General features: G+C 40.9%; 1 protein-coding gene across 1 annotated transcript in view; it reads right to left on the bottom strand.

The window, feature by feature from the left end:
- Positions 1 to 262: 262 nt before the first annotated feature.
- The window catches only part of celsr3 (cadherin, EGF LAG seven-pass G-type receptor 3), an 87159-nt gene continuing 60610 nt past the window's right edge, over positions 263 to 26811 (bottom strand). The window contains exons 16-37 of the mRNA XM_026367600.1: positions 25599 to 25719; positions 24927 to 25110; positions 23277 to 23378; positions 22608 to 22702; positions 22171 to 22380; positions 17425 to 17623; positions 14548 to 14736; positions 14279 to 14471; positions 13591 to 13758; positions 13351 to 13477; positions 12150 to 12356; positions 10082 to 10256; positions 9132 to 9244; positions 8332 to 8411; positions 7299 to 7425; positions 6958 to 7077; positions 5514 to 5611; positions 4939 to 5030; positions 4522 to 4695; positions 2842 to 3036; positions 985 to 2056; positions 263 to 541 (exon numbers count right to left, since the gene is read on the bottom strand). Coding sequence (XP_026223385.1) covers positions 514 to 541; positions 985 to 2056; positions 2842 to 3036; positions 4522 to 4695; positions 4939 to 5030; positions 5514 to 5611; positions 6958 to 7077; positions 7299 to 7425; positions 8332 to 8411; positions 9132 to 9244; positions 10082 to 10256; positions 12150 to 12356; positions 13351 to 13477; positions 13591 to 13758; positions 14279 to 14471; positions 14548 to 14736; positions 17425 to 17623; positions 22171 to 22380; positions 22608 to 22702; positions 23277 to 23378; positions 24927 to 25110; positions 25599 to 25719 — 4069 coding nt within the window. The 3' untranslated portion in view covers positions 263 to 513. The remainder of the gene's footprint in view (positions 542 to 984; positions 2057 to 2841; positions 3037 to 4521; positions 4696 to 4938; positions 5031 to 5513; positions 5612 to 6957; positions 7078 to 7298; positions 7426 to 8331; positions 8412 to 9131; positions 9245 to 10081; positions 10257 to 12149; positions 12357 to 13350; positions 13478 to 13590; positions 13759 to 14278; positions 14472 to 14547; positions 14737 to 17424; positions 17624 to 22170; positions 22381 to 22607; positions 22703 to 23276; positions 23379 to 24926; positions 25111 to 25598; positions 25720 to 26811) is intronic.

Genomic DNA, 26811 nt, shown 5'->3' with positions numbered 1-26811 from the left:
GATGTTTGGGTTTTTTCTTTTTTCATTTTTTTTTCTCTAGACTGCACTCACACCAACCTCACTCACAACCTCACATGGACACAGTCATTAAAAAAAAAAAAAAAACACAAGAGATTTCTTCTTCATCTCCAATGAAAAAGATACAAAATGTATAAAAATGTTATTTACAGTCTTTTTTTTTTCTCTTTTAGACAGATCTTGTCTGGATCAGGCTGACATGACTGAAATCTAAGGAGTTTGTGTGTGTCTTCAACAGTCTTTAGGTAGTAGCTGTGGTTGAGTCATTATCCAAAGAACCATCATAGATTATTGTAGGCGGCAGGACTTGAAAAAGTTCATTTATACAGTACAACCCACCCACAAACATCCTCTTATCTTTAGCAGACGTACTGTCTGTCTTAGTTTGTTTCATGTCCTCTAATGTTCCAGGAGTTCAGGACCATCTATTAACTTCTGAACCTGTCCTTGATGCCCCAAGCAGTTGTAATGCATAAAGAGTGATAGGAGCTGTCATCAAGACTGTCCTTCACTTCTGTTGGCTCTGAGGTAAAGGGGAAGAAAAATGAGTCATCAGTTAGTTTACACAGACAGTCCTCCACTAATCGTATTCAGTTCCACATAAAAATAAAGATCCCAGAGCAAAATGGAAATGAGCCGTTAGAGTCAAAAGGAGAAAGAGACATGAGGTAGACGGAGCTGGAAAACAGAACAAAACAGACGCAAGAGACGGGAAGATAAAGAAGCTGAAAAGTAGGAAGTAGAACTGAGGGAGCTCAGGAAAGTTAGGATGAAACACAGAAGCAACAACGAGACAGAAGAGGAAAAGAGTTGAATGGTTGACATGATCCCTATGGAGCCGCTGAGGAAGAGCAAGTGGGGTGGGGGGGGGGGGTGGGGGGGGGGGGGGGTGCTGAAGCAAAGTCAAATATAAAATGTGTTTACAAAGCATCCAAGAAACTGGTTTGTTTACAAGGAAAGACTTACTCTGAGTCCGGGGACACTTCAGATATGCTGTGGGAGGTGTTGGACTGGGGAGGGGAGGGTGAGGGTCCATGGGCAGAGCCATTAGGCCCAGGGTTAGAGGCAGCGGGGGGAGGAGTAAGAACTGTGGAACTGAAAGATGCCAGGATGGAGGACAGGATATCCAGGTGTTCACTGGACGGCTGTCGACCCAGAGAGTTTGGATTTGAACCTGCAACTTGGGGAACAGTCTGACCTGGGTACCTACATGAAGGTGTGGAGTCCAGTTGCCCCCTGACATGAACTGAGGGAGGGAGCTGCTCTTGCTGGGGCTCCTCAGAGATCGGGGGAGGAGGGGAGGAGGAGGGGGGCTGGTCAGGGTGTGCGGGCTGGCGGGGAGGCAGAGTGCGGAGCCACTCCCGACACGGTTGAGGCTGGGCTCCCACTCCGTTGGCCTCCAGCTGCTCTCTCGACCGGCTGCTGATCAGGGTCCCTCCTAGGTGCTCCCGCGATGAGGCCTGCCGCCGAGTTAACGTGTTGAGCTGCGACCTCGACCCGCTGAGGTATCCCTCCATACCTGCTCCCACAGCTCCCCCATTTCCACTTAAGTCCTCCCTGGAGGCGTGGATGCTGCCTGTGTGGTGGAGGTCCAGTCTATCCCTGGAGCATGTCAAGTTCTCCCTAGATAACGAAACTCGCTGGTGATCGAGGCCCAGCCCTCCAAGCCCTGCAACCTGCCCCAACCCCAGGTCTCTCCTCCTAGGTAAGAGATCCAGGTTGTCCCTGGAGCCCCGGGAGTCCAGTCGGTCCCTCGATCCCCCAATTGTTTGCCTCCCTAGTGGATCTCTGGACAGCTGCCTTCGGGACAGTGAATCCAGGTGTTCCCTAGAAGAGTATCGGGAAGCCGGCTGTGAGAGAGAGCCAGTGCCGCCGCTGGCGCCAGCTGTGGCAGAGTACATGCGACCGTAGGAAGCTGCAGGAACACCTCGGTGACCCAGAGTAGAGGTTCGGTACCAGTTGAGCTCGCTGGGGACCCGGCCCATGCTGGACAGACCCTGAAGTGCTGGAGGACAGCCGAGACGATTCTTCAGGATACCTGGGATAAAAAGACATGTACATTAGAAAGAGCGAGGGAGGTTTAAGTGGCATAAAACACAAAAAGAAGGCGAGAAAGAAGAGAGCGATGTGATTGCATTAGAAGGGAAAGAGGAGAGAAGGAAGTCCAGCCAAAGGTTTCTGTGTGTGTGTGTTACTACTGTATGTTCCTAAAATGTCACCCGTGTTCACAGGCTACTTAAGCAGTCTCCATCTTTTTCTGCCCTTCTTATTCACTAAAAGGTGCACCCTGGTAGAGTATAATGTCTCAGTTACAGAGCTGTGTTTTAAATGACACTTGACCGATGCTGATTCAGCTCACACAGCTAACATCGCCTCCATGTTCCTCTAGGCAAAATGTCCCATTTCATCCTAATGACTCGGCCGCATGAGTCACACAGGATGTCTGCAGATTTTAGTTATGCTGAACAACATGATGAAAATATTATATTTCTAGTGTGTAGGTACAAATATGCAAGATGCATGACCAAAACCTCACGACTCTCTTTAATTTAAATTTATCATATTTATCATATGGCACAAGTTGATATTTAAAGAAATGAAACAAAAACACTCTTCACTCTCTAAACTCTAAATGTTATTTATTTTGTATGTTTGTCATTCATTTTTCTTAAAGTTGTGTTTTATAATCAGTGTCCATGTCTCACTGTCCTCAGTAAAAAGTTAAAATTCAAAACAAAAACCTGTTCCCTAAATGCCTCATTATACAGAACATACAATAAACTTTTTATGTGTGTTTTTATACACATTTTTAGTTCCTCTCACCCTTGCGGTGCCTGTGTGGCTGAGTGAGGCCGTTCTCATCCCCACTGGTCAGAGCTGCATCAGGCTGGTTGTTGTTGGCAGCATCCTTGCTGTAATCTGCCCCCAGGGGGCGCTCTGAGCCCCACTTTTGCAGAGTGTGCGTCTCGCACTCCTCCAAAGCTGGCCAGTAGGACAGAAGGTCATTGCCATCCAAATCTGTCACACGCAAATTTCAATTTCAATTAAATCTGTTGTTATAAAAACTAAGAACGTAGACGTTCCCTGATCAGCCGATCATCATTTTAATTTGACACCAAGCACATTTTGTTACTCCATGTGCATCCCAATGATCACACAACAGATGTCTTTATCAAATAGCAGGTGTCAGCAGACAAATAGCATATGTTCATTATAAAATACCAAGGCACATTAAATTTATCATATTGTATTAGTAGATCATTTATCAGAGTTGTGCTAATGACAACATTCATGGTTTTAATGTGCACAGCATGTTTTCCCCCTTAAATAGTGGCGTTTCCTTTTGTAGCCATTCGTGTTAGTTTCTTCTCACCTGTGATGAAATCAGTTCTTTATCTCATTATAAATACACATATAAAATCCACTGTTTTATTCCTATTTATTTCAATTCAAGATAGTTAATTTGTCCTCAAACAAAGGAGAAAAATCAAGCTAAAAAGTCCTCAAACTAAAAGTTTGTTTGAGGACCACCTCAATGAAAGGTTTAATGTGTGTGTCATGACAAATCAGGCACCATCGTAAAACTGTGGCTTTTCAGTTAAAAGCCAACAACTCTCAGTATTGATGAACTGATTTGACTGTAATTGCCATCTGGATCCTGTCCTTATCTATTCAACTGACAACTTCAGTCCCCTCTGTATGTAGTTCATGGGTTTCAGAAGGCTTATTAAGCTAAGAATTGATTATTTGAATGGATTTATAGATTTGCACATGTCTGGCCTTTTCTCATGGTGAAACCTTTGACAGGACAAAGACATGCATGACATTTACATTGAATCTTGAAGTGCACAAACTCATATATTATGCATGATATAATTTCATGCAGACCATAGGAAACACAGTATTGATTCATTTAGAGCTGGCTTTTTATATGGCTTTTATGGTCATCATCACAGGTGATAGTTACCTGGCAATGTAATTTGCTAAAGGTGTGAATGTGTGTAAATACGTTTTTTTCTAAATTCATACAAACTATATTTGAAGCAGATGAGTTTTCTGTTTTCTGCTCCACCTCATATGTATTTTAGAACCATGGTTCACATATTTTAACTGTATAGTGGCAGAAGACTCTACAGAGACTTATTTACAGGGCTCTTTGTGTTAGTTACAATTTTAGCCAGAGTTTGAATGGACACACTCAGTGTGATGACCTCCCTTTTCATCCAGATGTTCTCTCAGCTTAAGCTACCAAATGTCTGCAGGATTTTGTCATATACAAGTGCTCTTGTAAAAAGCCAGTTAGAAACCTCGTTGCGTGGTATACATGGCAGAGAAATCAGGTTTGTCTAATCTTCTACCCCAATTACAGAAACCAATAACATTACAGCAAAAAAATGCCTATCTTAATAAAGCTGTAACCCAGGTCCCTAACTGCATGTAAATACAAACAGGGGTGAAAATGTGGAGATAAATCATTAGAAAATCACTAAAGTGCTCGTCTACCTTTGGTGTTGTTGTGTGTGGGCTCGGTGAGCAGACGCTCGCTGTGATTAGAGCGTTTAAATCGACGCTGGATGCGCCCACGGAGGCGGACGTTGTCCTCGCTCTCAGATGAAGGGATGGAGAGACTGCGCTCCTCCTCCATTGAAAGATCTGAGTCGGAGTCCGAGTCCTCACCTGGAAGGAAGGAGAAAGAAGCAAAAGCAGTGAGAGGGAGGTTAAGAGGAAACAAGTGAGGGAAGAGATTGAGAAAAACACCAAATAGGACTGTTAATGTCCCTGTTTGATTTGTGAGTTTAATCTCTGATGGTAATCATGTTAGCAATAAAAAGATCAATAAGAGGAAAGACAGAAACAGGTGAAGGTTGGACAATGCTTGTGTGTACCCATGTCTGCTTATTCCAGTACGTGTGTGTTTACCTCCATCTCTGTGGAACATGGCTACATCCAGGTCTGTCGCTCCGGTGTGGATGATGTTTTGCTCTAGAGTCTGACGAGCCAAAAGATTTTCTCTAAAAGCAAAAGAAGTGAGAAGTGATTACCCACAAATACACACAAATACATACTGTACACACACTGTATACTGTATACACTGACACAGGTCAATACACATAACAAACAGAGAGCATCCGCACACATAGAGTTTGCTGGGCACATACTGTGCACACCCCCAGACATTTAGCCAGTCACTGAACCATAAACATCTACTCTCAGAGTACATTAATGTTGCTCCACATACAGTACACTTCATTGTTACATCCAGTCTTCTTCATCTTTACCCCACTAACCCATAAAATACACAACATGGTTTTTATTTGTCAGTTAATGTCCTCCCTGATGCAACTCTATGTCACAGTCATAGATCAATGAGACCCCCTTACTAGTCACAGTGTGGTGTTTTTTTTATTCTCGCTTATTTCTAGCGAGCAGGTTACATTGTGATGTGTTTGTGCTCTGTGTGTATGTGCCTGTGTGACTTGTGTATGTTTTTGTACCTGGCAGAGCTGACAGAGGAGATTGTGGAGGTTCCTAAAGTGATGCGGTGCAGCCCACTCTGCTCCAACAGAGATGCATTATGGTAGGGGTTCTGAGCCTGGAAACAAACACGTGCACATAAAGAGTGTGAGTGAAATATTTGATATTTTAAAGTGGTTTAAATGAATTAAAAAGTCAAAATAAGCAATTATACGTAAAGTACTGCAAAAACTGCACCTGTCTTTAAAGTCAATTAAATCCTACCTTCATAATGGGCTAACTCATGTTAAACAATTTATTCACTGGGGTTTTCTATATATATCCTAAAATAATGAGCACTTAGAACAATAATTACTGGTTAACAGTGGTGTTGCTTAAGTAAGAAGTAATAAAAAAGTAAAAACAAACAAGAAAAAAAAAAAAAAAACACTTCCCTCCTTGATATTACACTAAAGCTTCTACAGATGCAAGGGAGTTACTATAGTTACTGAATGCTGTAAAAATCAGAAGGCGGATCAGCTGGTGCAGCAGATGTTAACCTGGAAATTATATCCTACAGTTCAAATCACATAGTCAAAAGCATTCTTATACTGTCGGTGGCCATTTACACATATAGTCAGAGGTAAAAACAGCAATTGTGTGCGTCTCTAACAAAAGCTTTCCTATGGTGCTGACATTTGCCCCAGTTGATACAGTGATGGATTGGAAGAGCTTCAAGGCTTCAAGGATGAGAGGATAAACTAAATATAAACACTGACGTGCTTGAACATCAGCGTAACTGTTCTGCACACGCACGTGCTTTGTAGGCTTGAAACGATATATATTGAACAGCGAAGATGCACACGCAGGATAATGTACGTGCACAGATCACGAGACAGAAAGAAAGCAGGGGTTAGAAGGCAGTGTACTATGACCTAGTAAACACAGACACAACACAGAAAAGAGAACGTCAGAAAGAAACGTGAAAGCAGGATGGAGTTGGAGATGGACACACACACACACACACACACACAGAAACAACTTAATAGGCATAGCACAGTGCTTCTGCAGAAGTGGGCTAAAGAGCAGCCAGGGCTCCACTGGTCGGTACATTGTTTTATTTGGGTCAGCAACAAACCCTGAAGGCAGAAGGCGAGGAGAGAGGAGAGCACAGGGAAGATGGATGGGTGGACAGAGGGAAGGAGGAATGGAGGGCGAGAGGGCTTTTGTACGGTCTGGTAACGCGGTAAGAATGTGCATCCAGAAAAAGAGCATACCGTAAAATGGCTTTGGCTTCATGCTGTGAGGTTGATTTACAGCTTCCTATCAGCATTCTCCATTTTACCCGGCAAGTCATTATTGTGTAATAACGAATAATGATCTCATTATAATGTTGCAGCTTATGTAAATGATTAAAACCATTTTAACATAAAGCCTTTATCTGGTTTTGTTACAAGCTAAAAATGGACGTTGTGTGTCACTTACAGTGTTCTGTGGAGGTCTTGGTGGATCTTCTCCAGGGCTCTTTTTACCCAAACAGGCAACTCTCCAGGCTTCTTGAACCTCTGAGTTGAACACAGTGAAGACCAGCATCACCGAGAGACCCTGGGAGAGAGAAGTAATGACAGGTAGAAAGACAGAGGACGGGAGAGAAAGGTGTGAACAGCCTTTAACCACCTTGTTCTCGTATATATTTAATAAATGCCTCTATAATGTGTACTCAGTGAGCTGGATATAGTCTGGATTTATAAATAATTTTTTTTTTTTACAGTACATTCTGTAGTGAAACCACTGACTACAGATAATCAGTCAGAGAGTGTTCATACCTGCACAAGGCAGAGGACATTGAAAATATAATAGAAAGCCAGGATGCTGTTGTTCACAGCCATCAGACCACACAGCCAGGTGGACGTGGCAACCAGCAAGAGCAGGAAGGCATTGCGGATAGTAGCACTGTAAGCAAGAATAAGAGATAGAGAGGACGAGAGGGGCAGTGTAAAAAGGAAATGTAAGAAACTCTGTGGCAGCTGAAGATGATGAGTGTCATTATTATGAAACCAGAGACATGAAGTGAGGGCCAGCAGGGAGAGAAACCATTGGATGAAACCTGAGACGGAAATGTAATAGTGAGGGAGACAACGCGTTCTGTAGTTTAAATGATTTCCTCGTGCCATTTATGCACATGTGATTCAATCAATATCAAGCCCAGACATGATCGTTGTCTATCAAATCAACATCGACTGGATGAGACAGACAGAAACGCAGATGTGTTCGCCTCTGTTCCCCGTTACTCCACCCGTCACAAAGCATTTATGACAACATCACTCCCCCATAAGTTATCACTATAATGAACAACACAAAAAACTGATGAAAGCTGTGCAATTTGGTACAGATGTATTGTTTATTCAGTCATTTTATACTTTGTTAAAGTTATTAGTTGTTTTATGTTTGGTGTAAAGTGCTTCTATTTGATTTTTATTTTTAATGCTTCATTTTGGTTAAGCTTTACTGCCATACTGTCAATACCAAATTAGAATTTAAAGCACACACATAACCAGCCTATCGTATATAGTGTAACAGATGGTTATAATAACATTTGCTGTGGTAATATTTCAGTTTTGCTGACTTTTCCCAGTTATCTTGAGTTTTCTACTGAAAATGGCCACAAACTTCATAGTGGTGATAAATAATCATCATAACTGAGTCTCTTCTATGTGTTTTCTATGAGTACCCTCTGAATCATCATTATATATTTTTTAAAACATACAATAAGTAGTGCATGAATAAAAGGCTGCAAGATTCATGTAACTGAAAATAGCCAACAAAAGGTGAAGCCAACCATGGTGGGCAGATACTTACATGACCGGGAGCTTCTTTGTCTCCTTCTGAGACGGGTTGCAGGACATCTTGGCTACAATCATGAAAATTCCTCCATTTATCTGTGTAGAGGGAGAATAAAACTGTAAATACATTTTTTAATACCTTTAATCTGTCTTTAGCAACAACAGCAAGGACACATGGATGAAACAAAAAGAGAGTGGATTCAAATCTCAAAGAGAAACTATGAATTGCTCCTTTACTGTGGTTCTTTGGCTCAAAGTAAATGGAAGAATTTTTGGTGAAACAACAGAAGGACAGGAAGAAGGAAGGAAATAAATATGGGCATAAATAAAGGCTGAAGAAGTGTATAACTGAATAATACTCATTACTGACTCCACTGCACTGAAATTATTCATGAGCACCATAGAACCTGACACACTTTGGTGTCTAAGATGTTGCAGTGAAGCTGTGAAGTTAAAGGTGTTAGCTTGAGGTGGGAAGCAATTAAAGTTATAGGTGAGCAAAGTCCAAGTGGGTTTTTGTAAAATTCATCTGGAGTGCTGCCACTTATAACCAATGAGGCACTTCTACTGATTCTGAGTGTCCAGACATTCACAGAGATTCACAGACAGAAAGAAAGAACACAAACCATGTTTATACATATTTTTTTAGTTTACCTTAAGCTGATATCAGGCCTGGTAAGCAGAGTTAAGCTTGGTATCACTGTTTCTACTACATTTCTATTGCATTGCATCTTTAATTTTTTTTAATGCATATTTTATGTATAAAGCTTCATATCAGTATAAGGCTTTACATCAGACAAACAGAGGGAGAGTTACCAGAATAACAATGCCAATAGGACCAGCAAAGCTCCAGATGAGTTTGTCATAGATGGAGATCCAACAAAAGTCTGGGTTCCCATAGCCCTCTGGGTCCAAGCCCACAGCCAAGCCTGCAACAAAGAGGCAATCAAATCCAATCATAGTGAGACAGGACAGAGAGGGAAAGGCAGGGAAGAGAGACAGAACAGATCCCAATTAATGTTTTTGATAAATAAATCAATCAATATTTAAATAATAATAATATTCAATGACAAATCGTTATGCTGAAGGTAATGGGTTCATGGAAAACACCACATTTGTCAGGTATCAAGTTGTTTTTTATTCATTTATTATTTGTGCACAACTAGTCCTCCGTGACCCAACCAGACCTCCACGATGGCGCCAGACATCGTTGCTAGGAGACTTGTGACATGAACTGTGAAGTCTTTATTCCTTGTTTGGACAACACTGTCAAGATTTTGACAGTTGGGGGAATAAAGGTTTTTAAATTGAATTTTCAAAAGTGAGAGAGACAGGAAAGCCCTAAATAAAGATGGACAGATGGATAAACATACTTCTGAGCCCAGGGAAAGAGATGAGCAGTCAGTGTGTGTGTGTGTGTGTGTGTGTGTGTGTGTGTGTGTGTGTGTGTAGGTGTATGTGACAGTAACAGAAATAAAAGCAGATAGAGGAAAGTTGACAGCATGCATAAGTCAAGATAGTGTGTGTGTGTGTCGAGAAAGAAATTGCTTGTGTGTCTGAGCTTTACTATCTCTATATTAAAATGTCACTGAAACCTTATCTATACAGCCAGACTCACTGTGAACATGTGTGATGTGTGTGTCTGTGCACATGCTGTAATAGTGTGTTGTCATAAATGTGTAACTGTGGCAAGAACAATGTTTTGACTCTTCCAAAGATATTGCTCCAAAATCATACGTGTCTGCATGTGTTAAAATGTTTGTTACCTGTGATGATGGCGGGAACGCCCCAGCCAATAGCGTAGTAGAACCTCATGGCTCCATAGTTGATGTTGCGTTGCTCGGTCTGCATGCGGTAGATATGAAGGCCTTCCACGAACATCCAGGCAAATGTGGACATGAAAAAATAATGCAGCAGGATGGCAACGACTGTGCACAGGAACTGCAAGAAGAGAAAGGAAATGATTTAAGAATTGAAGAAGTGGAGGTAAGAAAAATGTGGTGAACAGAAAGTGGGAAATAACAAAAAATAATAATCCATTGTATTGATTTCGTGGCAGGTGCAGAGCAGGTGTCCTGGAACATGGCCAACGAATCCTTACAACAGCACAGCAGGTGTCAGCAATGAAATAACATGCGTTGATTTAATGATGACTTAATTACCACAGCGACTAATGAGAGAGTTTATGGCGCCATGTTGCTCTATATCGCCCGGAAATACACTAAATAACTCATATGGTGTGTAGATTAATGTGCTGATTTATAGCAACATCACTCAAGAATGCCTTAATAATTAGGATTACAGAAAGTTGACAGAGCACCGTCAGCAAAAGGAAAGCATTAAAAATAAAAACACAAATACATACAGATTGTACTCACAGGGTATCTGATTTTTATAGTTGTGGTCTATATTTCCTAGATTGCAGTTTGCTTTAGGCCTATTAACTGGTATTTAGTCATTAATTGTAAATGCTAGATTTCAAACTTTTGTTAGACATTTAAAAATGTTTTCATCTTGGTCCATATCCATGGCAAAGTAATGATGCACATGGAGGAATGTGTCTCTTGTGATGTGTGATTTCTGAGAGGTCATCTCTCTTAGAGCTAAGAGGTGGTTTCATCTACTATGACATGGATTTCTGAAGTCAGTCAAACACCATGATTTGCATCACATATCATCAGGATTAAATCCCAATCCTTTCTGTCAGGTCAGGAGGTAAACTTCTAAATTGCTTTGTCAGTTCAGTGATGCTGTTTGGTTTGACGGTGATGCTAAACCTCCCCATGACTAATGCATAACATTAGCATTTAAGCTTTCTGAGAAATTACCCAGAGGCTGCATTGGTGTCTGGAGTGGTTTATTTGAACTGTGGAACCTTCAGTCTGTTTTGTTTGTCTAGTCAGATGAGAAAAATGCCATTCAAACTCAAGTGGCACCACATTACAGCACCTACTTATCTGAAAGTGCAAGTCACCGGCTTCTGAGAAACCGTGGTGCTGTCTGAAGTAAAACGAAAATGTAAACCAACCACAGGAGACGTCCTGAAAACACGCTGTTTGTCGAAATAGAGGGTTGTTGGAAACAGACATCCCGTTTTCGAAGCCGCGTTTTGAATACCAAGTGTAAAAAAGTAAAACTGTGGTCTGGTGCAATTTGTGTATTTGTAGGTTTATGTGTTCTTAAATACCATAAAACTTAAACTGGAACAGTCCATCCCGTCTCTGCTCGGTTGGGTAATGCAGACTTGTATGACTTGTAAGTCCCAGATTTAAAGGTTAAAAGAAGCTCAGTACAAACTCTGAACAACACAGACAGAGATGACTCAGAAATAGCAGCAGCTTTGGTAGTTAATGCAGCCAGACGAGGAATTTCACACTGCACACACAAGAATATGCAAACAAGTCACACACAAAAAGGCAGAAAGGCTAAAATATGCAAGGATATAAGAGCTAGTATGCAAACCAACACACATAACTGCTGGGAGCACTAACATGCTCACTAAAGTATGATGTACATTAATTAGAGTAGATACTGCTCAGCTAAAACTAACCACTCTGACTGTAAGAGCTGAACAGTCGACTGTGTGAAGATAACGGCTTAATTAATTGGATTCCGTGCTGGGTGAGCATGTATTTGAGCACATAAATACTGGAAGTAAGTGAGGGGACAAGGACTTTCAGTGAAAACAGCAAAAAAGCACACATGAACAGGAAGAAGAGACACGGGCCAAGAGAAAAGTGCAGTAGAGGAGGAGGATATATAATGTTCTACATGGTAGAGAAGGTGAGGAAGGCAAATATGCTAAAAGCATGACAGGACTTTTATCTACTGTACCTGTTGTTCAGTTTGATTTACTCCCGACAAGAACACCAGCTCTGACAAAAACATGGCTGCCGCAGTGTTCGAATGGATGCTCCTGGTGTTGGACTTGAGACCTCGTAGGCAGGAGAGCACGAGGACAGTGAGGAGGAGCGCCAACATGGAGACGCACAGGGACGAGTATGTGACCAAGGCCAGCGTCTCTAGATCCCCCTCCAACTGCTGCTCATAGAGACGAGGAAAGGGAAGAGAGGGTGTTACTGGGTGTGTGTCATTTTAGTGAGATCAGACGAAAAGGAAAAGTTGAAAAAAATGAAGGGTGAGGGGGCATTAGTGACTTTGAAAATAAAAATGTGAAGCAGGTGAGGCAGATAAAGATAAAGAAAGAGTGAGCAAAAGATAAAAAGATCACAAGGTGACATCAGGCAAAAAGATTAAAAAGATTCTTTTTCTCCAGCTGATATGTTGCTGCGGTTTAGGTCACCGTCTGTGCTCCTCTGTCTGGCTTCACTGAGTGCAAACAGACAATGTTTATATCACTGATGTTGTATTATTTAGAAAGTAAATGAGCTGATACACCAGCAAGATTTTAAAAAACACGTTTAAACAATTTAAATAACATGTTGTTTGGAAGAGAAAAAACATTGCACACACTAAATTAAGGAATCCAAAGAATATCTGGAAGAATCAAACAACAGACTAACTAAGCACGAAGACGTTTCTAATATGTCAGGAGAAACCAGAGTAAAGCATGAAATTCCTGCTTGTGCATGCACAGAGAAGATTTGCATCCAGCCAACATGCCAGACACCATTATACATTCATTTGGGCAAATTGGGTACATCTACAGCATCTTAAATGAATGGAAATAGGATATGGCTCTTATCACTGTGTTGGACTAATAATATTGAATAAACATATGATGTTGAAAGATTGATTATTCAAATATGAACCATGTAAGTATAAAAAAGTACTTCTATGTAGGTAGTAGGTTTCAGATTCTGTCTCACATCAAGATTTGATTAGCATGCCTGGGTGCAATGGGGCAGGGGGGGTTGATTTAAATCGTGAAAATCTTCTACAGCTGTAAAAAGGCTTCCTTTAGTCTTCAGGGTGTCAGTCAGGATTTTAAACTTTTACGCAGACTAAATCCAGCTATTACCAGCCAAGATGCTCTGATGTGTGGTTCATGTATCTGAGTACCTAGATGACTAACCTCTCTCTGTGAACTGTCCATCAGCACACCAAAGGTGCCCAGTCTCTGGCACTGACAGCGAACATGAGAGGTGTTTCTGTACACCACCATACAGTCCCTCACTGTCCAACAGCCTCCTATCTCATACCTGCAGAAAGACAGAAACAGGGGGCTTTTAATGGAAGCTGAACGACTACATATGAACGACTACATGAGAGCGTGGCAGTGTATGAAAGTGTACTTGAGTTGATGTGTACTCACGGACTGCTGTGGTTCCACTGCACGCACAGTGGCTTACTGCGATTGGCCGTCTCCAGTAGCTTGAACTCAAGCAGGATGGGCTGGTCCAAGTGTCCGGCCACAAACGTCTGGTTATTGAGGACAGAGATAGTGACCACCGGGGAGTTCATTACTGGGTGTCTGGGGAGCCTGGAGAGAGAAGGAGGAGAGTTAGCACACATCTACGAGCTCAGTAAATAGAGCTTGATATGGTGGTTAGGATGGTAAAAAGACAAAGACAAGATGAGCAAAGAGAGATGAGATTGGCACACTGGGCAAGACATAAATAACTAATGTTCACTGACACCTACGGAAATCTGCACAGTATGTTACTTGTTAATTTGAAGAAGAGGGAACAGTAGTGTGAGAGAAAGAGAGACGTGTCCAAATTCAGTTTTATATCATTTACAACATTCATATAAATGTAATAGGCTTTATTAAATGATATAGAATAAAGTGACTAATCTTCATTGACAACCCTGGTAAATTGTAAAGATAATTAAAGATACTATTGAGCATAATGTGCTTTCCTCCTTATAAACAGAGCTTTGGTTAGTTGTTGCTACTGTAGAAAATCAAGATGTCTATATCGAGTCTGCCTTATTCCGCAGAGAGCTGTGAGGGCTGCTATAATCAGATTTTTATTGCTCTGAGTGTGACTGACTCCCACCTCACTCCTCGTCGGTCTGTGTGGTACTTGGGGGGGAGGGCTGCACCCAGACTTCGATAGATGAGCAAGATGACGATGGTGATTGGCGGCTCAGGCAGTGAAACAGAGCGTCTGGCGGCAGTGTATTCTCCCGTCTGATTGGCTGAGATACTGACAGGGGCAGGAGCCATGTTCTGAGGTGCTGAAGCTGAAATGGAGAAGTGTGTGTGAGTATTAGTTTCAGCCAAGTGCTCGATCAAGCCTTTAATGCCATTTGTAATTGTTCTTACGCTCTTTCTCTGTCCGCTCCTTCTCCTTCCAGTTGTGCTGCTGCTGCCGTTGTGGCACCAGAGCAGCAGGGGGCAGTATCACATGCGTGTAAGGATCCCACAAAGTCTGACCACGAAACATGGTGGTGTGGTAACGTGGGAAACGCCGCCGCACATGGGTGTGGTTCTCCACGCGGTCCAGATTCATGACTGGAGAAACACAAACACACATAGACGCACATATTTGGTTTTAATGCAAGTCACAGGTGTTTGTTAAAGTACAGCACACATTATAAACATAATAATGATACAGCCTTTTTAACATAATTACAATAATCAAACTATGTAAATGAGTGGAACAGCGGCTTACTACTTAGGTTAGCCTCTATTCCAACAACCTCAGCCCGACAAGTTTTTCTCAAACAGGTTTAAGACCATATTCTAAGGTAAATGTCATATACTGTTTAGTTTTCCTCACTAATACTAAGAACATTATACTCACTGAAAAAACCCTTCCTTCCTTATCTGGCTTTTGTGTCTCCTGACGTAAACACTTCTCATGGCAGTGTGCTTTAAAGAGTTTCTGCATTTGTTGCTTGGTTTGTAGCTCATTTGTACACTGCCTGAGATAAAAGCATCTCCCGCATCACTAAAAGTAAATGTAATGTCTTGGCAGCTTTCCACTACAAGACTCTGTCAGACATGTCAAAACCTCTTTGTCTCTGTAATTGTTGAAAGCCAACATACAACAACTCTTTAAGCTCTTTTATCTTTGTTAAAAAGACGATATTCTTTCCATTCTGAAAGTCAGTTCAGTAGGAGACACTGTCAGTGTATACTGTTTATGGCTTTTAGGATGAATAAGAAATGAAGCCCTGCCTGCACTGAGCAATGACAGCTCCTGGAACAGAAGCTAAACCAGAAGTAAAGAGAAAATTTGCTCCCATCATTACCATGCTTCCTGTCTTGTGTATGCCTGCTAGAAGAGGTGCTCAAGTAACAGAGGAACTAAATGTGGGAAGTCACTAACTGACTTCCTGGAACGATTAGCACTTTATACCACTGGAGTGCACTGACCTGATGAGCATGATAAAGGCTGGTGCAGTGTTACAGCAGAAAGTGCAGGCTTCACTGTAAAAGTCAGCTTTCCATATTTTAGTTTTCTTGCTCAGTAAAAGATCAGCGAATTGAAAGTGATGTTTTCAGCCCAGCCTCACTGGTCCCACAAACAAAACTGTAGAAGATTTATCTCCACTTCCACCAGAACAACAGCTTCCCATTTCATACCAGTTCATACTGAAGCACATCTCTTGCCATGTCTGTGTATGAATGTGATAATTACTGGAGTTAATGCGGCCAAACCTGCAGCTTTGACGTCACATTCGAAACCTCCTGAAGCAAAAGTTAATGAGAATTTATGCCATAATCAATTCAACTCCACATGAAATGTAGGAAGTGTTTTTATCTTCTTAACTCATAAAATACAACTCACTTTCATTTGCAATTTAACAATAATTGTTTATGTCAATTCATTGAGTTAATACCTAATACAAAATTATCACACACGCGCACAATGAAGCCGAGCAACTTAGGTGGCAAACAAATGAAGTGAATAGGAAGTGCCTAGTCAATGTGGAGTGTTCAATAATGAGTGAACACTTGACCCAGCAAACACAAGTGGACCAGCACTGTGTCCAGACAGAGAAGAGAAATCACTCAATATGGGCATGTGTGTGCTCGTTGATAATGGGGACACAGTTTTTCTTATGCTAAAAAGTGAAACTGCATATTTGACAGGAAAACTCATAGTTTATTAATAAAATAAAATAGAAGAAATGCATTCCAATGACTGACAATAACAGAAATAATCTGAAAGCTATATCTAAATCTATAAATCCCATTTTATTCCTTCTATCCCATTTAGCTGAGAGCATTAAATGTCTGTATTTGTGTGTGTAGGAGTGTGAAACTTAGCATTGGCTCCGTTTCTTATTCCTCCTGCTTTCGCTGTGGCTGCTGATTCTATGCTCCCTGTCTGGGAATCTGCATCAAGCTGTCTATTTAAGGTTATTTAACAGCATTCTGGATGAATTCCACGGAGGAAGCAAATACAGTCAACTAAGAAAGATGAGGATCACACAGAGAATAAATACAAGCAGTCAATAAATGCTGGCAGAGACAGGTGGGGCTGAGACTAGCTGTGTTATCAACCTACAATGGGAGTAGCTGGTGACTTTGATGAGTTTCATGAGTTTTGGTTGTAACAAATAGCATTAACTGAGCGTTAAATTCATTGTCTGGCTTCATTCCCACCAGAGCTGCTGCTGCTTGTTGTAAAGATTATTTAACAGCATTTTTCCAATGCTGCTGCGGTGACAGAACATACAGGACGCCAGAAACTAAACGGCGTAAGGCACATGGTCAAACATACACTTGTACAGTGTGACTGGGTCTCATAGAATTATCAAAACACACTTTTCATTTACTCTAAATGCTTCAAAATGCTACCACTAAAACTTACACTTGTGTCCATTATTGTCTGTGTGATCGTGAGTGTGTTTGGCATCTGTATATCTAAATGATGCATGTCGGCCAGTGCTACATCGCTTTAGGGTTTTTGTGCGTGCGTTGGAAGCATCAGCTGCTGTGCGTGTGGGAGTGTGAAATTCATCTCTCTGTGCTGCTGCCAGCGCTCTGGCTGTGCCATCATCATTTGCATTAGTGCTGTTCATATGCCACTTTACAATGACTCATTCTAGTCGATTTCACAGCAATGATTTACAGTATTATACGAAAAGATTAAGATTTTATCACTGTCTCATTCTCTATTATTGGGCTTGACTTGTGGTTAGCTACTGTATCACGCCCAGGCTGCGTGTGTAATCGTTCTGAACTCACCTATATTGGGAGCAATCAGGGCCACAGGGTTGAGGTAGGTGAGCTTCATGTTCTGGGCCAAATTTTGGGCATACTGTTCCAGTAGCTCCGTCAGCTCGGCCGGACCACCGCCCGGGATGTGGTTCTGACTCTGAGCAAGAGCACGCCAAAGCCCAGAGGTACCAGGACCCAACAGCACGCTGCTGCCACGCAGAATATTCTGGACAAAGCAGAAAGAGGAACCGTTAGAGGAGATAGGAAGAGGAAGCAAATGATCTGTCAGCATAGAGGATCAGGAAAGAAGTGGATGATGTGGAAAGTTAGTTTACTTCTCAGAGGTGATGCTTATTGTGATGTTGTGTAATTGCAACAAAAGCCAGACAATTAAGGAAAATACAGACAAACTACAATGTTTCCACCTTTTTTAAGCTCCAGTGCACAACAGCAGAAGAACATCAGTGGTGCTGATTTGCAGGATGAACATCAAGTTCAAGTTTGATTTACATATGAAAAACCAGGTGAGCATTGCTGAGGAGTAGAAGTACCTCTACTGGAGTATTTCCCTTTTCTGCTACTACATTTAATGGGCACTACATTTATTTGATATCAACAGTTAGTACATAGTTAAAGATGTGCACAAATTGTCTGTTCACAGAGGTCTAAAAGATGAGACCCTGAGTCAGAGGTGTGAAAAATAAAAGAGGAAAAGATTAGAAGGGAAAGGACTAGTGCTCGTGGCCGCTGCTCAGAGCCCAGCAAAAGTCCAGAGTCTACTTTTCTAGACTTAATAAATAAATATCTAGGTATTGAAGAAGGTAGAAAAAGGAAGATGTGACTTGACATAGAGCCTAGCTCGAAGCTCTCCACAGAACGAGCACTGCAGCCTTGTAAAATATTCTGAGTGTAGACAGCAAAGCTTAAAAGATGGAGAAGCAAAGGGAGAAAACTGAACTTAAGTTCGTGCCTTACTCTGAAAGAGCATCTGACTTGGATCTTAATATAAAGTCTCTTGTTTTGTTGCTTTTGTGGCCACAATCACAAAAACATGATAAACAGGCTTTAAAAATTGACATCAAAACCTGTTTTAACGTTGTGCCTCCACAGTGTCTCCACGTCCAGGCTTTTAGTGGAGAGCATGTGATTTTGGATGGACAGTCTAGACAACACAGCCTTGTAAAACCCTCTGAACAAACAATGGGTAGGATCCAGGGTCAGGAAAGAGAGAGAGAGAGAGAATGAAAGAGAAAGAGAGAGAGATGAACATGCTCAATATGATTCCTTGCAGTCAGACTGCAGCAGACCCAATAAAGTGCTGCAGTCTCACGTAATGCTCCAGGGAGAAAAAAAAATACACAAGAAACCTTCAGACAAACAAGGTAAAAAATATATATAGTGAAGCAAACAGTGCAGTGAACTGTAGAGGAAGATGAAGATAGAATCAGGAATAGGTGTTGTGGATAAGCAAAATGAGAATGAGGCATTTTCTTGAATATTGCCTTAGTTGACCTAGTGTGAACAAATTGTTTCCACACAATTGGTCCCTAATTAATATCTCCCTGCACAAGCATGCATCTGTGGTTTCTGTGTTCTTTACATGTCAAATTCAGTTTCATGGCTTCGTCTGACCATGTGGTCTTATTCTAGAGCAAACCAGGAACACTAATGAATAAGATTGAAAAGATCTTGTATTTCATGGAAAAGAAAAGAAAATGGGTGAAAAACAACAGAAACTAACAAAAGGAGGGAGAGTTTTGAAGAGGAAGCAGATGACAGGATTACAGAGAGGGAGGGAGGGAGGGAGGGAGGCACAGGGCAAACAAAGGCTAGAAGAGAGGAAATATGGGTAACAGGTTGGAATATAATGCTAGCCTGATTAGTTCAACAATCTGATTATATCAAATGACGGTATACATAAGAAAGATCTCAAATTACCAACAGATTTGTTCACTTGACATTTATTTGTTAAGACATGAGCCCTGTCTGAAGGTACAGTAGTAGCAGACGGATTTGATCACAGCAAGATCACAAATGGTTGTCATCTTTCTCCATTTATTATTCCTGATGTGACAACTCTACCTTCTTTGTTTCATTTTCTGTCTGAAGCCACATGACTCTGTTACCGCTACTGGGTTACTATAGTAACTGCGTTTTACATTACCTGTTCGTTTGGTCGAATAGCTGCTGTTTAAAGTGCGGTGTCAAGTATTATCACATGTATTATATATTTTTTATTGCTGAGAAAAAAAAAAAAAATTGGCCGTCTGGAGCTGCACTTTAGTGCTCCAAAAACAAACCCGAACCGCCTCATTAACTCGAGATGAGATGTGGGCAGTGCTGCTTCTTCGAGCCTAGGGTTGAGGGTCTAAATTGAGCCGGATGAGGTTTTTGTTGTGGAAAACTAAAGGATAACAACATAAATCATTATTGTACTATTGTAACATATAGACGATGACGCCTCTTAACGTCGCTGTAAACCAGCTAACCAAACCCTAATTGTCTGGTTTCTGATTTACTGTCAAGTGAAGGAGTTAAGTGAAATGTCAGGCAGGAAGAGGTTTTCATTAATGCTACTGCTGTGTTGCCATGGCAACTGTCCTTGTTAGCCAAAGATTATGTATTGATCACATGAGGCAGTGTACTGGTACAGTGTATTTGGAGTGAGGCTCCATCTGTGATGCTTTTCAGTGGTACAGCCACATTCTTCATACTGATTTAAGATCGGTCATAAATTAGATTTTATTGAAAAAATAATAAAATCAAATAAGAAATTGGTAATGAATGAGGTTTAATTTAATGAGTCAGATGCTCCTTCCAGATGCTGGCAAAACACAGAAATGACAATCATCGTTTTTTTTTTTTTTTTTTTTGTTCACCTCAGAGGAATAAGGTGCACTCTTGCACTGTATGCCATAAAGTAGGAAGAGTTTTTATTATTTATGCAGAACCACTAAAGAAACATAAAGAACATTGCTGTGTGGTGTGTGTGTGTGTGTGTGTGTGTAGGCATGAATGAACCTGAAATGCCAAGATGTTTCGATCAAAGATAAATTCTATCTTTTGGATTTTCACACAGCATACACTAGACATCAGATGTCACTACTACAACCACTGAGTTTCTATAGCAACTCGGTCGTAGCTGTGTGACAATGACCTCATGAACGAGCGTGAGCACTGCAGGGTGTGGCTACTACTGCGATAATCAGCTGGTTATAATCCTCCCTGTGTAGTTAGTGAATGCTTCCTTATGTCAGTACTGACAGATTTTAAAAAATATTTTAATTAACGGACTAACAAGCTGGAATTGCTGTAGTACATTAAAATGTCAGTAGTCACATAGTCTGATATTACCAGTCACAACTACAGTATTGTAGGGATGAAGTACTTTTGTACTACTGATTCATTTTATGTCACAGAATAAAACACCACCACAGACTTTATTTTATAAAGCTGCAGAATGAGTTAACAGGAAGTGCAACTAGTGATAACTAATTTCTAGGGTGGAGGACTCTACGACTACAATACTCAATTATTTCCAATACTGCAAATGCTAGTAGTAACAGCAGTAGACAATCCAAAGCTGTGTGCTGCTGCAACATTCAACTGTGTGACAGCAAAGAAAATCTCAGCTAATAACATTTTAACAAGATTTTCTATTAAAATATATATGTAATTTAACATGCTTATAAAATTGTAAGTATGTCGGGTATCAGTTTGACATCACAAATATTATAGTGACATGTCATTTGTCAATTACTGAAACACAAGCAACAAATAAATTGAAACACTCGCTTAAAAACATTAGCTAAGTTATATGTTTTCCCCACTTATTACCAATTCCTGTCACTTAAATCATGATATATATGAGCTAAATATTTATAGAAAAATGATATTGGGATGCCTGTTAGTGCATTTATGTCAAAACGTCAATGTGCTTAAGTGATCCTATGTCAGCTAATGCATTCCCAGCTCAAGACGTACATAGTATCAGGTAAAACGAAGCTCTGACACTTAATATGTCAAGATGGCATGTTGCAATGTTTCATGAGCTGCTGTCACTGTATCACCATAGCAACATTGCCTCCCATTTCAGAGAAATGACATCTCATTTACAATGTAGGTACTCTGTACACCACAAAGGTACAGTATATGAATCATATCTACGCTTTTAAACAGCAGCTATTTTACGCCTTCTGGCAAATTCTGCACAGACTCATAGCTTCTACTGTATTATCAGTAATATATGTAGGCACCAAGTATGGTTCAGTGCTTAAAATAACTAAAACTTCTGTTAATCATTAATCCAGAATACAGTATAAGGGTTTGTGAAGATATATCAGCTTTTCTAGTTTGATAATGCAAATAAACCATTTGAAATCGAGCTGTCTCAGTGAGAGTGAAGAGTTTCATAAAATGTTTACATTTTCACACATGAAAATCAGCAGCAATAACTGATTACTGGCCTTCACACATCACCATCAAACCTGTCTTCGCAACAACCTTTCACGCAAACTTGCACATTTGCTATACTCCATCTGTACCGTATCTCACCAACATGTAAATTTTAAATGCAAAACTGCAGGTTGATCACTTTTTAACCCTCCAACAATCACTACAAGTACAAATTATTCTTCATAATCTGGTGCAGTAATGCTACAGCAGGAAGTTTCTAATCTCACTTTCACACGAGTAGTGTTTGCTCTAGCATTTCCCATTTCTCTCACCCTTCTATGGTGTAAAATAAATGTCTGAAATTAGTTTGGCTTTTACCTCATTGAAGTGTGCATCCTGAGTAGCGGTGAGTCCAAAGCCGCTCTGTTGGGTTTCAAAGGTCAGCAGGCGGGACAGCAGTCGTTCAGCGATCTGCAAGTCATTGCCATAGAGTCGGGCGGTTGCCTCTGTGACGTCGCGGAGCTGGTGTGCGAGCTTCTTCTCCATGATGGTGTTCAGCTCTGTCTCATTACGCTCCAGGGAATCAAGCTAAATATACAGACACCAACAACACATTAAAAGTAAATGAATCCCATTTTAATATATATTTGAATTTGTGGGATTTAATAAGTTTGTATTAATATATACAGTACACCACACTAATGCATGTCTAGAGAGGTATTGTACCTCAAGTTTTATAAAATGTCTGCACAAGGACAGAGGTGTGCTGCCAGTTTATAGAAATAATACTGTACTAATACTATTATTCTACATACAGCAGCATTGAGTTCCACAAATGGAGGGGAGGTGCAGTTGTAAAGGTCTGGCTCCAGCCATCCTCTCTCTACATCACAGTGTCTGATGGCCGCACCTGCAAGGAGGAGAAACAGGAAGTTCTAAATCTCATTCTTTTTACAAGCACGTGGTATTGTGTGTGAGCAGATCATCATCTACGAGGGAGGTTCCAAAAATCTATTTGCTTTAAAAGAAGTAAAAGAGATAGCCCTCCACCTTTTTTCTGCAGAAACCTTATTTGTTCACAACGTCTCCACATAAAGAGCCAGAAATCATAAAAGGTCAGGTTTGGTGAGTAGCGTGGGGCGTTCAAAGGGCTGAAAGCATCAATAAAGAGAATGGTGTGGGTGGCTCGATGTGCAGGAGCATTGTCTTGGTAAAGGAATAGCTCAACTTACAGTTGAGGTAAACTCTCAAGAGCTTGGGAAACTATTATCTGATGTCGACATCAACATGTTACATCATTGGTGGAAAATCTTTTACATTGATTGGCTCATTGTTAGCTGATAGATTAATTGACAGAAAACTGTTGGTTAAACTAGAGACTAAACGAGGCTTCTGAGGGACTAATCTCTTAATGGATTTTTGGAACTCCTCTCTAGCAGTATGTGTTCAAATGCACTTGTGTGTGTTTGTGAGTCTGTACGGACCAACAGAGCCTTTGGGACAGGGCACTGCAGCAGGCAGGTTGAACTTGGTCCGAGGCCACCAGATCCCCTGAGTGATCGTCTTTGGACAGCTGTCATAAATCACTGTAGAGGGAGAGAACATCATTTAAAATCATCTTTTTCAATTAACTTCAATGAAAATTGGCACTAAAACACAAAAAGGCTCTAATGATGAACAAATGTGCTTCTTTTCACCTGCAGAGAGGAAAATTTGTATGAACAAAGAACAGAGAACACAAAACCAGTTACAAATGAATGGTAGTAATTACAAGCGGGGGGGAAACTGGAAAGTGACAAAGCTGCACAAAGAGAAAGAGCTACAGAAACTGGAAGATGTTAAATAGAAGATGGAAATAATGAACAGTTTCTTTGTTATTTCAGTCTTGGGTGCAAGTCTGATACACATGACCATTTTAAAAGCTAAAATACAAGTGGAAACTGAAAACCTATGATTACACAATGATGAATAAATGGAACAAACGCTTTATTATTTCATGTCTGTTTGTCTGTGTGGGTAATTTACTCAGTTTAAACACTGGTTTGAAATCCATTTTAAAAACTAAACAGCACATCTGAAAAATATCACATTTTTCTGTAGTTTAGTATTTGCCTAGGGAGGATTTTACAGACATTACAAAGAACACACAAAATACCTCAGGTATCAATGTGTAATTCTTATGATGTACTGTAAATGTTGGAGCTTAGATCTAACTAATGCTGTGTTAATGCTTGTTAGTAATAGAAGGACTAATGTTTATGTGTAAAATCAGTAGCACATAATGAGTTTATTATGATATTGTCCAGAAGAAAGCTGACAACAGGTGGGGTTTATTGCCAAAAAGAAGTACCAGGTGCAAAAAACCTGCACAAGTATGGTTGATTGATTTAAACCTGTCTTTTTCTTCTGCTAATTACATCAAAGTGTTGTTATTTTTCTGGCAAAGTATACAGACTGGGAGTTTGGGAATCCTTGTTAGAGAACCACCAAAATTACTATTGTGTTCCTCTCTCCATGCTGGCATGGATTACAACAGATTAATCACTCCAATATTTGATTATTTAGAGAATGAACAACAACAAAACCTACAAAAAATAATTTTCCATGACACAGTTTTCTGTAGTTTATGACTTGCCTGGGGCCAAGCCTGCTAAAAAGAAATAAAGAACGTAACAAGTTTGGAAACTGGTAAAAAAAACATTAGTCTGCACAACTGTTCAATAGCACATCATTTTTGTCAATGCTTTTTCATAAAGGAGCTGCAAGATGGTGATTTCTACCAATCAAAGTGAAGCCTTTTCAATCTTTCACTCAGATGGACTGGCAGATTCAGTCTCCCTGTCAACAACAAATATTTTGCTGTAACCTGTAATCTTAGCACAGGTTTTTTCTGGAAAGGACACAATGCAACATTTGGATGCTTCATTTTTTTTAAAAATCCAATTTGTGGATTCTGAGATGCGATGCTGAGCACATAAACAAAATCATTAACGAATGATGTAACCCCCCTGTTGGTGAGTAATTTTCGTGTCTGAAAGAAAAAAAACAAATGAACCAACAAACTAATCACATGCTTTCAAAGTCACCTTTATGAGGGAAAAACCAAAAACCAAACATCAGTGTCTCATTCTCACCTTCACAGCCTGAATTTGTGACCTCAGCAAAGGGGTTGTCGCATGTATTGCACTGGCGACCAATCACACCGGGCCGGCACTGACACTGCCCAGATTCTGGGTCACACGAGCGCGAGAAGGAGCCGACCGGGTAGCAGTCACATGGCAGACAGGTGTCCGAGCCCCGGGGATGGTAGTGGAACTCCTGAGAGACACACAGGCCGATTAAGCATAAATGAGAACAGAGCTCAAACTCAACCAGACTAATGTAAAATGTTTTGGCAAAGTTAGATTTTACAAGTAACCTGCTTTTGTATGGAGACAACATCAGGATATGATATGATATATGATATGATACAAATACGGCTGACACACACACACACACAGGGCAGAAAATCAATATGAGGGGAGGATCATTGTATCGTGGTTGATGTAGTTTGTATGGCTGGATTAGCCTGATGATTACAGCGCAGTATTGATGTTAGTGAAAAAAAAAACAGCAGCTCTAAAACCCTTCTCATGAGCTTTGAACAGACACGTCTACTTCTACAACTATTATTTACAATGCTCTTCTTTTCTCTTCTCTTTATCAAACATACGCCAACTTTTTTACCTTCGACTAAGTTTAAATGTTTAAAATAAAGAATAGGTGACGTGATGTATGAACTTTACTTTAAAGAGTTTTCTATTTACCTTGCAGTGACACTGTCCGCTGGTCTTGTTGCAGTCTGGGTCGAAGCCTTTATTGGTGTCACAGTGGCATGGGCCACAGGTTGGAGACCCCCACCAGCCTCTAGGACACTGGTGGTCAATTCTACACACATACAACCAAGTACAATTAGTCTGTGCATTTAAATACAACTTTATTTATTCATCATTTCCTGTTAAAGCTACTGGTGCACTGGAGCCAATCCCATCTGTCATAGGGCAAGAGGCGGGAAACATCCTGAACTGGTCACCAGTCTATCACAGGGCTGATTTTATTAATAACTAAAGGGCTGTGCAGAGCATGGTGGAGCAGAGCAGATGGTAGAAGAGCTTAGCAGAGCAGGGACAGTAAGGACTGAGTGTTTATTTCTAAAACTCTTCCTGAGCAATACACCTCAGGATTTCTCCAACTGGTTTACCGTACATGTCACTTGGCGCCGTTTTCTTTGTTCACATCTCATTTAATGTGCCACCCTTTTGTTCTCAGTGTCTAATGGACCACTGAGGAGATGAGCACTTCTCACAGTTAATGCAAAATCTCTTTATTGCTCCTAACGGAGAGTTTAGGAAAGCGAATTCAGATTTCAATGATCCTAATAGAATATTACAATTGGGCTCAGTTTCTCCAGAGGTTTTTTTATTACATCTCCCGACACAATCTCTTATCCAAATAAAACGTAATGTATCTCCCTGCTGTGCATTTTTGTCTTCTTAGGAACATCCGTTTCCGCTTCTCGGAGGACGCCCGTGTGTTTTTTCGTCTGAGAACAACAGCGGGATTTTTAAACTCTACACAACATTTCTTCTACATTTCTACAACTCAGGTACGTTTAAGATGACTAATATTCAGCTTGTTCAGTGTGTGGAGTGCAGGATGTTTAGACCGTCTTCCTCCGTCGTTAGCGACAATTTTACCTGTGACAGGTGTGTGCTAGTTAGCACTCTGACGGAGAAGATATCAGCGTTAGAGGAGCGCATCCAGACTTTAGAGAGGGTTAGAGAGAGTGAGAGTAGTGTTATTTCTTTAGAAGACAGTCTGGGTGCCGCGGGCGGAGATAGCCAGTCCCCGACTCCGGCATTAGAGCCCTCACAGCGGGGCGAGTGGGTGACGACTCGGCGGCATACTCGCGCAGCCAAAGCTAAGGCTAAGGCTAAAGCTAGCCCACCGGAGCACACCACCCCCGCGCTTCACGTGTCC

This window comes from Anabas testudineus, chromosome 7, assembly GCF_900324465.2.
Source record: "Anabas testudineus chromosome 7, fAnaTes1.2, whole genome shotgun sequence".
NCBI classification, from domain to species: Eukaryota; Metazoa; Chordata; class Actinopteri; order Anabantiformes; family Anabantidae; genus Anabas; species Anabas testudineus.
The sequence above is the reverse complement of the archived record's forward strand: the minus strand, read 5'-3'. Positions and strand labels throughout refer to the sequence as shown.